Raw genomic sequence first — 14,658 nt, 5'->3', positions numbered from 1 at the left:
TCCACAGCTACATCCTCTGACACGCCTCCTGTGTAATTGTAAGGCCAGTTCCAGACATCAGCCTCTCTTTATCAACATAATCCCTGTGCCATCTGTACTGTTAGCTCTGAGGTCTTAGATATTGTATTTTGTCTTTAACGAATCTCAAACTGTCTTGCTATTTTTTTCCTTTTTAGTTTTTCATTGAAATTGTAAGATACAGATTCATAGGCAGTAGTAAAAGATAATCAGAAAGTTCCCATGTACCCTTAACCTAGTTTACCCCCGTGGCAACATCTTGCAGAATTGCAGTATAATATCACAACCAGGGTACCAGCATCAATACAATCCACTGATTTATTCAGATTGTCCTGTTTTACTTATGCCAATCTGTGTGTGTGTGGATGGGTGTGTATGGAGGTGTGGTGTGTGTGTTTGGTTGTATGCGACTTTATCGTGCATGTAGGTTCACCTGTCCATCACCATAATCGATACAGAACAAGTCCATCATCACAAGGCCTCCTCATGCTGCCCTTTTGTAAACATAGCCACCTCCTTCTGCCCACTCCCCTCAAGACTAATCCGTTCTTTGTTCTTCATTTCTAAAATTTTGTCATTTCAAAAATGTTATATAAATGGAATCATACCATCTGTAATCTTTTTGGATTGGCTTTTATCACTTTGTAATTCCTGAGAGATTCACTCAGGTGGTTGTGTGTATCAGCAATTTGTTCTTTTCATTGCCAAGCAGTGTAGGATGACATGCCACAATTTGTTTAACTACGACCCACTGAGGGACGTCTGAACTGTCTCAAGTTTTTGGCTATTCTGAATAGAACTACTATGAATATTCGTGTGCATGTTTTTCATTTCTCTGGGATGAATGCCCAAGAGTGTAATTGGTGGATTGTATGGTAATTAGACGTTTAGTTTTAGAAGAATCTGCCATATGGTTTTCCAGAGAGGCTGTACCATTTTATATACTCCAAGCAGCAATGTATGAATGATCTAGTTTCTCTGTGTCTTCACCAACATTTGAAGATGTCACTGCTTGTTATTTTATCTATTTTGATAGATGTGTAGTGATATCTCACTGTAGTTTTAATTTGTATTTCCCTGATGGGTGATGATATTGAGCATCTTTTTATATGCCTGTTTACCATTTGTGTATCAACTTTGGTGATCTTCTGCATTTTTAGTCCTCCATTTACTTCTTTTCCGACTTTAGTGTCAAGGTAAGCTTGCTGGTGAATCACCTGTGATGTTTGTTATACTTATATAGGAGGGAACAGAGCTGCTACAGATGAAGAATTGCTTACCAGGGTTGTCATCTCTGTGTTAGAGTCTCTAGGAATACAAAGATGAATGAGACAAGAACCTTGGTCTTAAAGTTTTAAAACCATCTGGCACTTTGCGAGAGGGAAACAGAAAATATGTAGAAGTCTGAGATTTCCAAATTGCACGATTTCATGAGATGATATTTGCATGGGCATCATAAAGGTGACCACGAACGGATGGAAAGATCCTAGCAGAAACAGGCCAAGAGTTCAGTTCTTTTCCTATGAGTTAAGGATGCGAAAACTTCGTTGCCGATAGATGGCTGCCCAGAGCAAGGTGCTGGGTGAGAGCAGTGCTCCCAGTTGGAAGATAGGCACTCAGCTGCCAGTGGGATAGTGGCTGGAGTGAAACTTCTAATTGGCTCTTTAAGAAGCTTTTTCTACCCCCTCTCTCTTATTTCTTCAGCCTCCAAACTGTTCCAGAGAATCTGAATCTATGTCTAATTTAGCACCAGCTGCAAGCACCTGGTGTCAACACCAACACATACATGAGTGCTTAATTTGAGTTTGGGTAAAGGACAGTCCAGTAAACAAGACTGGGAGCTGACTGTGGCTCAGATCATGAACTCCTTATTGCCAAATTCAGACTTAAATTGAAGAAAGTAGGGAAAATCCATAGATCATTCAGGTATGACCTAAATCAAATCCCTTATGATTATATAGTGCAAGTGAGAAATAGATTCAAGGCATTAGATTTGATAGAAAGAGTGCCTGAAGAACTATGGATGGAGGTTCATGACATTGTACAGGAGGCAGGGATCAAGACCATCCCCAAGAAAAAGTAAAAAGGCAAAATGACTGTCTGAGGAGGCCTTACAAACAGCTGTGAAAAGAAAAGAAGTGAAAGGTAAAGAAGAAAAGGAAAGATATACCCATTTGAATGCAGAGTTCCAAAGAATAGCAAGAAGAGATAAGAAAGCCTTCCTCAGTGATCAATGCAAAGAAATAGAGGAAAACAACAGAATGGGAAAGACTAGAGATCTCTTCAAGAAAAGCAGAGGTACCAAGGGAGCATTTCATGCAAAGATGGGCTCAATAAAGGACAGAAATGGTAGGACCTAACAGAAGCAGAAGATATTAAGAAGAGGTGGCAAGAATACACAGAAGAACGGTACAAAAAAGATCTTCACGACCCAGATAACCACGATGGTGTGATCATTCACCTAGAGCCAGACATCCTGGAATGTGAAGTCAAGTGGGCCTTAGGAAGTATCACTACAAACAAAGCTAGTGGAGTTAATGGAATTCCAGTTGAGCTATTTCAAATCCTAAAAGATGATGCTGTGAAAGTGCTGCACTCAATATGCCAGCAAATTTGGAAAACTCAGCAGTGGCCACAGGATAGAAAAGGTCAGTTTTTATTCCAATCCCAAAGAAAGGCAATGCCAAAGAGTGCTCAAACTACCACACAATTGCACTCTTCTCTCACAGCTAGCAAAGTAATGCTCAAAATTCTCCAAGCCAGGCTTCAACAGTTCATGAGCCATGAAGTTCCAGATGTTCAAGTTGGTTTTAGAAAAGGCAGAGGAACCAGAGATCAAATTGCCAACATTGAATCATTGAAAAAGCAAGAGAGTTCCAGAAAAACGTGTATTTCTGCTTTATTGACTATGCCAAAGCCTTTGACTGTGTCAATCACAACAAACTGTGGAACATTCTTAAAGAGATGGAAATACCAGATCACCTAACCTGTCTCTTGAGAAATATATATGCAGGTCAGGAAGCAATAGTTAGAACTGGACATGGAACAAGAGACTGGTTCCAAATAGGAAAAGGAGTATGTCAAGGCTGTTTATTGTCACCCTGCTTATTTAACTTATATGCAGAGTACATCATGAGAAACGCGGGGCTGGAAGAAGCACAAGCTGGAATCAAGATTGCTGGGAGAATTATCAATAACCTCACATTTGCAGATGACACCACCTTTATGGCAGAAACCAAAGAAGAACTAAAGAGCCTCTTGATGAAAGTGAAAGATGAAAGTGAAAAAGTTGGCTTAAAGCTCAACATTCAGAAAATGAAGATCATGGCATCTGATCCCATCACTTCATGGCAAATAGATGGGGAAGCAGTGGAAACAGTGACAGGCTTTATTTTGGGGGCTCTCAAATCACTGCAGATAGTGACTGCAGCTATGAAATTAAAAGACGCTTGCTCCTTGGAAGAAAAGTTATGACCAACCTAGACAGCATATTAAAAAGCAGAGACAGTACTTTGCCAACACATGTCCATCTAGTCAAAGGTATGGTTTTTCCAGTAGTCATGTATGGATGTGAGTTGGACTGTAAAGAAAGCTGAGCACTGAAGAATTGATGCTTTTGAACTGTGGTGTTGGAGAAGACTTTTGAGAGTCCCTTTTATTGCAAGGAGATCCTACCAGTCCATCCTAAAGGAGATCAGTCCTGAATATTCATTGGAAGGACTGATGCTGAAGCTGAAACTCCAATACTTTAGCTACCTGATGCAAGGAACTGACTCATTGGAAAAAACCCTGATGCTGGGAAAGATTGAGGGCAGGAGGAGAAGGGGACGACAGAGGATGAGATGGTTGGTAGGCATCACCGACTTGATGGACATGAGTTTGAGTGAACTCTGGGAATTGGTGATGGACAGGGAGGCCTAGTGTGCTGCAGTCCATGGGGTCACAGAGTCGGATGTGACTGAATTGAACTGAACTGAACTGAAAGGACAGTCTTTCCAGGAATTTATCCTCCCTAGCAATACTGAGTCTCGGTCAATCTATATCTGCAGTTTTATGCAGAAGTCATTAATGACCCAACTCAGTATTTACTTACAAACTGGTCAGTGATGGTCTAAGAAGAGAATTAGCTCAATAGAGAAGAATAGAGAATAAAGACACACATATACACAAATCTAATTTATGGTAAAAGTGTATTAAAATCAATGGGAGGAAGATGGATTATTGGAAATCATCTGGGAAAAATTCTTCACACCATACAGAAAAACAAAATTTGCATGGTTTAGTGATTAAACACGTCAATTTAAAAATGTGTACGTGAGAGAGAGAGACATAGTGAGTGTGTAGAATAAACAAGTTTAACATTTGTATAATTTTTAAGGATGAGATGGGACATAGCACAAGTCCGTCTAATGAAGACAGATTACCTAGAAGCTGCAAATAGAAAATGTACAGCTTTGACTACATGAAAATAAATTATACATACAAGGAACAAAGTTAAAAGAAAACTGAGTGAAAACATTTTATGCACATACGTATCAGACATATATTTGCACACTTGTGTATTTCTGTAGTGCAGAGGTATATATATTTCTGGTAATATGTTATTTCTAATATACAAAGAGTTTATATAATTCAGTAAGAACAATGGAAATCAAATATCTGAAAAATAGGAAAGGAATAAGAACAGGTACATCACAGAAGAATACAAATTACTCATAAATACATGAGTAGATGTTCACTTTCATTAGTAATCAAGAAACTAGAAACTAAAACAAAAAACTGATATTTAAAAATTCATCAAATAAGCAAAAACCAAAAACAAATAATCTACAGGATTTATAGGAATTGGGAAAGGACATTCTTTTACATTTTTGCTGGGAATATAGATTGATACATCCTTTTTCTGAGAACAAATTGACAGTATCTGTTGAAATTTAAGATGCATGTACCCTCTCATACATTAATGTTACCTTTAGGAATCTGCACCATAGAAAAATAGAGGTGTATAAAAATATATGTGCTAAGATATTCACTGCAGCATTAGTTGTAGTAGCAGAAAATTATAATTGAGCTAAGATATCTACCAGTATGGAAATGTTTAAAAAAGCAAAAAACTATGGTCATACAATGCGATATAAAAGAAGCAGCAAAATCTACAGCACTGACATGGCAGCACGTGGGCGTATGTTCATGAGTGAACAAATCAAGGAACATACATATATACCATGATTTAATTGGGGATGCAAAGGTGGGATATAGGTGGATGTATATGTGTATATATGTGTTTGCACATCAAAAAATAAAAACAGTCTGGAAAAATACACAATGACCTTCTGAAAATAATTACAAATCTGAGATACTAAAGTGCTGGGATGAGGGGAATTTCAATTTTTTGTTAATGTACTTGAGCAATGTTTGCAGTTATTTTTAACTATAATGATTTTATAATGTTAAGAAAGAATAAAAAAAGAAAAATTATAAACAACTCAATCTTTGAGCAAAAAGAATGAATTTTGGCTGAAAGAATTGCTTTAAAAGAAGATGTATTTATCTTTACCTAATGAAATTTAAATAAACAGGAAAAACCTCTTTCTTGCTACTGTATTAATTTTCTGTATCTGGAATATTTATTTCAGTGGTTTCTTTTCAGTTATTTAATTCATTGTGTTTAATTGATAGTGTTTACTAGAGTTTAATGAAAAACTATTTTGTAAATATCTTCAGTTGTGATTTATCTAGTGTAATATCCCCCCCCAATGAATTGACTGTGAGTAGGGAATTAGTAAAGCAGATAAGAGATCTGGAGAGTAGTCTGTGGCTTTACTTATCTCCACAGGAAACCTTATTTCATGTTGATAAAGTTTGAAATCTTTCCTGTTGCTCTTTTCAATTGTTCATTGTTGTTACCATTTTAATGAAAGGTAGAAATGAGTCAAACCAACCTGCTTCTTCTGTTCTACGAAAAATTAATGTCAAAGAAAATTCTTCAGCCCATTAAATAAGTGAATGTGGATGGAATCAGATTCTGACTCAACATGTCCAATTAATTGCTTCCAAACGTTAAGATACATTATCAACAAACCCTACACATAATAATAATAATAATAAATCAACTTGTAGAGAATGATTAGGTGAGAAGTGAACTAGCTAGAACCATCTTTGCTTACAAAACCCTGTTTATGTTGACATTGATATTTGCCATCTACTCTATTATAAATCAAGATTTATTGTAGAAATGTACCAAAGATGGCACAATAATAAAGAAAACAGATTCATCTCAGGTTTTGAAATGTACCTAACAAACTCAACCTCTTGCAAAATAACTTTTTTTATTCAAAATGGAACTGGGAATTGTTCAGCACACAATGAATCATCTTTTGGCAAGTACAATTGAATCTTTAGGGACATTTCACAGTCTCTTGCTCAATTGTTAGGATGTTTTTAGCTTTCACAGGTAGGGAAGAAGGTAGCTTGTATAGCCATCATCTTGTTGCTAAAATTGTACGGTAAAGATTTTTCAGAGTTGCTGTTGCAATAGATCTTTTTACTTTCCCCCCCGCTTCCTGTTTCTTTACTCGGAGCTGCTTTGTCTCTCAAAAACAATCTGGAATTACTTAATGCTAATGTTTTCTGGTTTTACTATTTACCCAGGACTCAAACGTTAAACATTAATGTGGAAACTCCCTTTTCCTTACCTCATAGTCCTATATTTATTTAACTGTTATTTTGCATGAAGAAAACCTCAGCTTTCTCTTCGTGTGTGTTAATGTGCTTCTTTTTATTGACAGCCACATTCTGTTTTTGTATTTGCTTTTTTTCAGGAGGCTGTAGATCCCCCCCTGGATGATTCTGAGGTAACCGAGACCACCACGGCAGCCGAAGTGATTAAATATGAGTATCATGTCTTATATTCCTGCAGCTACCAAGTGCCTGTGCTTTACTTTAGGGCAAGCTTTTTAGGTAAGACCATGTTGGAAGCTAAATGTAAATTCATAACATTTACATATAAGGCAGAAAGCAGATTTGGAAAATTATTCTTGAGAGAAAAAAAAAAAAGAGTTAAAAATAAGAAAACTGTGGGTGAGGTAAGGTTTTACCAGTAAATTTTCTCATGCTTTAGAAAGAATATCAAGACTTTAGAGTGAATGATATCATCCCAGCCCTAAGTCTGATCTGCAGATTCTTGGCCTCCTGCCCAGCGTTGACTAAGCCCCCTGGCCCTTTTTCTTTTCTTTACTTTAAACAAGTAGGAACAACTTAAAGCTACAATGTTTATTTACTTCTAACTTTACAGTGAAAATTTCTTTCAATCTCAAATGATCCCATTAACTCAAAAGTCCCCATGCCTCCTTCCCCAACACTAATTATTATTTCAGGAACTGTTTATCAATCCATTTAAGCTATGTTTAAAAATAGCACTAACATTTCCTTCGGCCATCTATACATCTCCAGTGCCTCAGCTTCCTGCAGTGTTACTCAACTCATCCCCCTTGCCAAGAAGGTGGAACACCCTGTCTCCTCAGGTCTTGGCTAGGAAAGCTTATTTAATCAGCGGCCACATGAAGTCCTCACCCTGAAGCACAGCCAGGGCTCCCTGCTTCACGTCCTCTGACTAAACCAGGTCAGCATTTTGAGGCCTCTCTACCCTGGGCTCAGAAGTCAAGAGGAACCACCTCCCCAGCCCACCCCTACCCCATTTCTCGTTTTCTCTCTGGACTTATCAGCAGCATTTTGCATTTTGAACAGCCTTCTAACCTTTTCTGGATAGCTAAGACATCTGAATTTAGCCAGTGATATTTTATTTTTAATTAAAAAGTAGCTTAAGCTGCTTTGAATGTGTATTTGGTAGATTTAATCACTTGCTGCCTTATATTGTTTAATGGTCTCTAATTTTGCAGTGTTGGCGGTTTAACAAGCACTTAGGATTTAAAACACAAGAACAAATTCTCATAGACTCCCTGGTGAGAAGATTTTAATCTGAGGTGCAGCTCCTAAGAACTGACAATTTGGGGTAAATTTTCAACATGGGACATGGGGAATTAAGGACACTGGTAGTTTACTAATTCACAAACTCTTGCTGCAGATTAATCCATATGATTATTATAGGCCTTTAAAACACTCACTTTATTGTGATTCTACTTGGTTTGGAGCCCAGAGGTTAAAGGAAGCTTCTTGTCAGTGAGCTGTGTTATACTGAAAAATAGAAGGGGTTACATTTATTTACTGGAGGGGAGAAAAATGTCCTTCTCGGTTTTGGTTTGCAAGAACTCTACCCAGTAGCTTCTGGATTCATGTCGAGGCTGCAGGTAAAGGAAACAGGATACTACTTCTTCAATACTGTACTTTCATGTAATTAGTATTCACCATAAGCAGTTAATCACCAGAGAAGAGCTCCCAGAGACAAAACAAGTTGTTTAGCTTGTCAGCGTTAGGGAATCGGAGGTGTTGAAACATGACTGCTTCTAGCTGGAAGTGGGTCTTGCTGAGGCTGGTGGATGAGCTCATACGTGTACTTTGCTCTTATGTGCCAACAGCTCCCCTTACAGTACAGCACAGTAATTGTCCCTGCAAGTTCAATTGTATTTTAATGAAATCTGTATACTTTCTAAGATCTTTTCTTCATGGTGGTTTTCTGTTTCTTAAAAAAACACACACAAAATAACTAGCCTTTTTGGATTCTATTTATATATTTGAAGATGCTCTTTGTTTACGCTTTTATACAGGAAACACAAACAAGTCATTTACTTTGTGTAGAAGCATTTCTTATTCTCCACTCTCCCCATTCTGTGTTGTATAGAATTAGCGTTAGGAATTTTTAAATTCCAGAATTCACTTAGTGATTTTTCAGGTGCATTAGAATATCAGATTTAATATTTGCAAAGCATACTGAGTGTTTTCTTGTGGAGAAACATGAAAAATGGTTCTTTCCTTTATCAGACTCTGATAATTTCCTTTCCTTTCTCTACCTAACTTAACCTAACAGGTGTTCTAAAAATGTATTATCCTTTACTCTGGAGTCATAATTTTTCCTTTTTTCCCCTCAGTCCATTCCGTGTTCATATGTTATGTGGTTACTCTGGCCTTTCATCTGTTAAACAAATCTCTGTTAGTGTGGTGAATTGAATTCCTAACATCTTCTTCTTATTCCAGGTCCAGATTTTTCTTTGTCTCATTCTAAGAGAATTCCGACCTAGAAACAGGATGGCTATAAAATTTCTTGCTCAGGGGTCTTTTTTTTGTTATTGTTGCTTCAAAAATAGTTCACTCAGCCTTGTTTTTGACAGGTATTTAGAATTTATTTATTTTTTTTGCATTTGAGTCTTAGTAAAAATTAGTTTCTCTGCTTTGCTCTGAATTTTATTGTAGTACCTTTTTTTTAGGTAAAGCAAGTGGTAAGTAATTCTTATTTAAGTTGATATTACCTTTTCTTTTATCAACTAGCTTAGATGTAAAAGGAAATCTTTATTCTGTTTCTTAAAGTACAGCTACATTGGACTGTGATCACCTCTTACTCCTTGATATGTCCAATGTCTGCCAGGCCAACTACTGCCTAAGACTCAGCTAACATGCCATTTGTTGTTGTCACCCCTGTGTCATATTATATCACATTATATCATATATCACATGTTGCATGATATCAGAAAATTATTTGTTTACTTGTTCCCTATAAAATGATAATCTAGAAGGGAGGAGGTTAAGGTAAAAAGAGAAAGAAAGGCAATTAATAGTGAGTACTTCAGCCTACAGAGTGATAAGCTTTATTCATAGATGTGTGTGGGTGTGTAATACTTATATGACATATATATTCTTTGTCTTACTCATTTTAATGCCCATAGTATTAACTGTGGCACAATGTCAGCAACTATTTATTGAATGAACCTAGAGGAGGAATTTCTAACCATTTCTGCATACAGTCCAAAGATGGAAACCTTGAAACCTTATGATGGTATCTTATTTGAATTTTTCTGATGAGTTATATGCTGCTACTGCTGCTAAGTCACTTCAGTCATGTCCAACTCTGTGCGACCCCATAGACGGCAGCCCACCAGGCTCCCCCGTCCCTGGGATTCTCCAGGCAGGAACACTGGAGTGGGTTGCCATTTCTTTCTCCAATGCAGGAAAGTGAAAAGTGAAAGTGAAGTCGCTCAGTTGTGTCCGACTCTTAGCGACCCCATGGACTGCAGCCCACCCTCCATCCATGGGATTTTCCAGGCAAGAGTGCTGGAGTGGGGTGCCATTGCCTTCTCCAGATGAGTTATATGGAAGGAGTAATTCTCTTGTCTCCAGGAAACTCAGAACCCAAGCCATCTCTATATCTTTACTTTTTAGTTTGATTCTTCCTAGAGACTGCAGGAATGGTTGGCTAAGGAAAGTGGAAAGTCCTGAGGACTCAAAGCTGAGCATTTCCGCTAGCTGGGGAGCTGTTCTGCTTCTGTAAACACATATTTGCGTTGGATCCCTGAAGGCATACAGCCAAGGTGGTGCAAAATTCTGTTTCTGGGCACCTCTAGTTTCTACTACTTGGGCTTATAGGAGCTCAGTTGCTGAGGGTTTGATGAATTTAAGAGAGAAAATGTCCTTCCCAGTGCTCTTTTTTCCCTATCCACTCTTGCCATTTTAGGTTTGGCAGAGGTGGTGGGTCACGCTTAATACCATTTGCTCCCCAGCAGTGGGTGAGAGGTCATTGCACTTCTCTTAGGCATTGATACTAATAAATAGCCTACCCTAAAATGGTGCTTTATTGACTATGAAGTCCATTCTCACAAAGCACTGATGTCTTCAAGTGGCTGTTTTTCTCCTCCAACTATTTTTAAAGCACACTGTGTTAGAGAATTATTTGTATTGTGCAAAAGGCTTCTAAGTACTGTTCATCATTCCAACACCTTTTTATGCCCCAGTTTTCCCTTTGTGGGGGCTTGGCTCTGGTCAGAAGTTGATAGCAGGTGTTAGAAATGTGTTGTAAATCTTGGGCATATACATAATAGCTTTGGGCTTCACCAGACTCCTAAGCTTACCTAGTTTTCCCTTTCATTACAACTACAGATTTCTATATTTATTTCAGCTTGAATTCTGATTAATTTCTTCCCTGTCTCTCTTCTTTTCCTTTGTTCTCAATCTCTATTGAGAAATAGACCAAGTGGTTCTTCTCATTTTCAGAATATTTATTTCTTTGGTGCTGACATATGAGTTCTTCTTGGGAACCATTCTGACATATTTCTTTAATTAGTTAGAAGGGCAGCTTTTGAATAGGGAAGGAAACATTTCTTCCATTCAGCAACTGAATGTCTGTTCTTTCTCAGGATCTGTTTTATTATTGGTCTAGGGAGTAAGAGTAGAGAATTAAAAATGTAACCCAGATATTTCATATAGAAAATTTATCCACTTGTTATATGCCTAAACTATGTTCAAATAGTCAAAGAATAATTCACTCTTAAAAGCAGCATAACCAAACCAAGATAAAGGCCAGCTCAAAAGAATAATGAAAAGATTGGAAGTAGAGCAGTGTTTACATCATCAGGGAGGAGGAAGAAGAGGTTTGCCCCTGGTGTGGAATGAGAGGGAGTCTTTGGACTGTGTAGAAGAAAATAACAGGAAAACAGGAAAGATGAGGGTTGGAGGAAGCTGGAGAAGAAAAATAAAATATCCGTAGCTCTGATCAACAGTTTTCAAGGAAACCGTACAGACTGGCTTTTCTGAAGAGGCTGGGCAACGTACTAGGGAAAGGGAGGTGGGTGAGTGCCAAGCTGTAGGGCTGGAAAGCATGGCCTGTTTGGGGAATAGTGAGAAGCTGGTTTGAGGAAAATCTCTACTTCAAAGTGTGCAAGATGGTTGGAAAGATATGTTAAGGTCACATTATGGAAGAGATGATGGAATAGGTTTGGAGGATATGAGAAAGAAATGAAGTGAGAAGTGAAGTGAGAAGTGAAAGAGATTGAGCAAAAATGAATGAGATCAAGGGAGGGATTTTCTAGAACAGAAACTATGACTGAGTAAAACAGAAAGAGAATTAATGAAGGATGAGAAGAAATTATGAAGAATGAAATTTTGGGAAAAGGAATTTTGACTTTTAGTGTTATTGTTGCAAATTTTTTTAAAGAAAAATTTAAATCATCTCTTAGAGAAAATGAACTGGAAAGAACATATTTTCAGGAAAAAAAAATTACCATTCCAGTAGAGTGAGAATTAAGGCTGCTTGTTAAACAGAAAAGATAGGTAGATTAGAGAAATTAAGGCAAAAATGATTCCAGTTAATCACCATCATGAGCAGAAAATAGAATATGACTTGGCAGATTTAGAGTCTTATTTGATTATAGAGAATTTTTAAGAATGTTCATAATTATGCAATGGAACATGACTTTTAGTGCATTAAAAAGAGATTCTAAGGGTTGAAATGAAATTTGAAAAGCAAACAATGAAAGATATTTTTCTTAAATACAAATAAAAATAAATTATTTAACTAATATAAATATATTCAAACTGAAAAGTTTAAATGACAGAGGGAATTTAATGAGGATTATTTGTTGAACCAGGTAAATGTTTGAAACATTATGGGGATTTAAAGTATAAGTAGGATGCTGGGGTAAAACACGTGATGGGAATAGAATCCCACTGAAAAATCAAGTCTGATTTTAAAACATATTAAAGAAAGGTGAAACAAAACTAGAGGGACACCTAATTTGCTAAAAGGTTTATTCAAACCTATGTTAGTGCAAAGCATCATGTCCACAAAGTAACAGATTTTATGTGGATTCAGAGGCCTGGAAGAAGACATGAAAAGGCAGATAAATTTATTTTCTTACCTGTAAAAGGCTATACTTCAGCTTTCCCGAACAAATAAATGTATTGTGTCCCATGATGTCTTTTGTCTACTTACTCTTGATAAGACAAGCCCTGTTTGAAACATCCATTAAAGTGTACATGAGTGCCTTCTGTGTGCACAGCATAAAAATTCATTAGTCTATTTAAAAAATATGCTGAGGAAAATGGCTGCCTAACTGGAAACTAGTGTGTTGGTTTTCTCCTCCTTTAAAGTTGTCAAAGCAGAGTTCTTCAAGTGCATGCATTAGGTGCTCTGCCGAGAAGGTGGAGACTGTGATCTCCATGGGAAGGAGATCAAGCTGGATGGGTTGTCAAGGTGCTGCTACCGGTGTTAACTGGTCCATGTTCTGGGGGGTTCTGAGATTTGAGAGAGCCAGGAGTCCAAAATGCTGAGTACTGGTATGCCAGAGCAAGAGGTTAAAATCAAAACCTCAAAACACTTTGGATAGGATTGAAAGTAGAGTGTTTTCTGCTTTAGAACCAACAGACCTAATGTAGATATGCATCTGGTGATATGGTCTTCAGAGTTCTGATGAATAGTAATATCTCACAGTTGGTGTCTCAGGTATCTTGTAGACCCAGTGTTGCTTCCCTTGGGACGTTTTCTGAAAACAGTGATTCCTCAAGAAAGTCTTGTGTGTACTTCTTCTAGGTTAAGTATTTAACTTAATTTAAATGAGAGGTTATAATATCTTCTGCATTAATGTAAGTTCTTAACACAGAATGTGAGCAGTTCAGTTCAGTTCAGTCGCTCAGTCCTGACCAACTCTTTGTGACCCCATGAATTGCAGCACGCCAGGCCTCCCTGTCCATCACCAACTCCCAGAGTTCACTCAGACTCACGTCCATCGTGTCCGTGATGCCATCCAGCCATCTCATCTTCTGTCATCCCCTTCTCCTCCTGCCCCCAATTCCTACCAGCATCAGAGTCTTTTCCAATGAGTCAACTCTTCGCATGAGGTGGCCAAAGTACTGGAGTTTCAGCTTTAGCATCATTCCTCCCAAAGAAATCCCAGGGCTGATCTCCTTCAGAATGGACTTGTTGGATCTTCTTGCAGTCCAAGGGACTCTCAAGAGTCTTCTCCAACACCACAGTTCAAAACCATCAATTCTTCAGCACTCAGCTTTCTTCACAGTCCAACTCTCACATCCATACATGACTACTGGAAAAACCATAGCCTTGACTAGACGGACCTTTGTTGGCAAAGTAATGTCTCTGCTTTTGAATATGAACAGTTTAAGGTGACCCCAAATTACTCTTCTATTGTGCTGTTGGGCATATTCCTCATAAAAATGGATTGTAACATACATGAACTTTCTCATGTAACTGAAAGATGTCTTACATTCATTTTCCATGTGAAATTACTAGACAAATGTATGACATTTAGAACACTGGGGCTAAAAAATGATAAATATTAAGCAATACTTATATAAACCACTTATCTGGACTATATTAGTTAAGTATACTTAGTTGCAATTAACTGACCCTGACCGTGACAAGCACAAAAAAATTTACTGGAAGGGTAAATCATAGAGTCAACTGAAGGCAAAAGTAACAAGATGAGGGAATGTCTACCTCTCTTTGGTTTAGTGGTACAAAATGGGATTCTGCCTACTGCTTATTTTGGAATTTATCTCCCAAATAGGAACTATGTTTGGATGGTGAAAAATCAAATTTCCATTATATCTTTATCTCCTTAATACTATAGATTTATATGAGAAGTATTTTATTGATGAATTTTTAATCATCCATCTTTATTCTTAGTAATAATTGTGGTAAATTGCTCTAGAAATAATGTTGAACATCCATCTATCCAAGCA

The 14,658-nt window shown here is 37.5% G+C and overlaps 1 protein-coding gene across 1 annotated transcript in view; it reads left to right on the top strand.

The window, feature by feature from the left end:
- ATG10 (autophagy related 10) overlaps positions 1-14,658 on the top strand; it is a 266,281-nt gene that overhangs the window by 173,366 nt on the left and 78,257 nt on the right. The window contains exon 4 of the mRNA XM_040239430.1: positions 6,840-6,978. Coding sequence (XP_040095364.1) covers positions 6,840-6,978 — 139 coding nt within the window. The remainder of the gene's footprint in view (positions 1-6,839; positions 6,979-14,658) is intronic.

Source organism: Oryx dammah, unplaced genomic scaffold (genome assembly GCF_014754425.2).
Source record: "Oryx dammah isolate SB20612 unplaced genomic scaffold, SCBI_Odam_1.1 HiC_scaffold_5, whole genome shotgun sequence".
Lineage (NCBI taxonomy): Eukaryota > Metazoa > Chordata > Mammalia > Artiodactyla > Bovidae > Oryx > Oryx dammah.
This window is presented reverse-complemented; position numbering and strand designations above follow the sequence as displayed.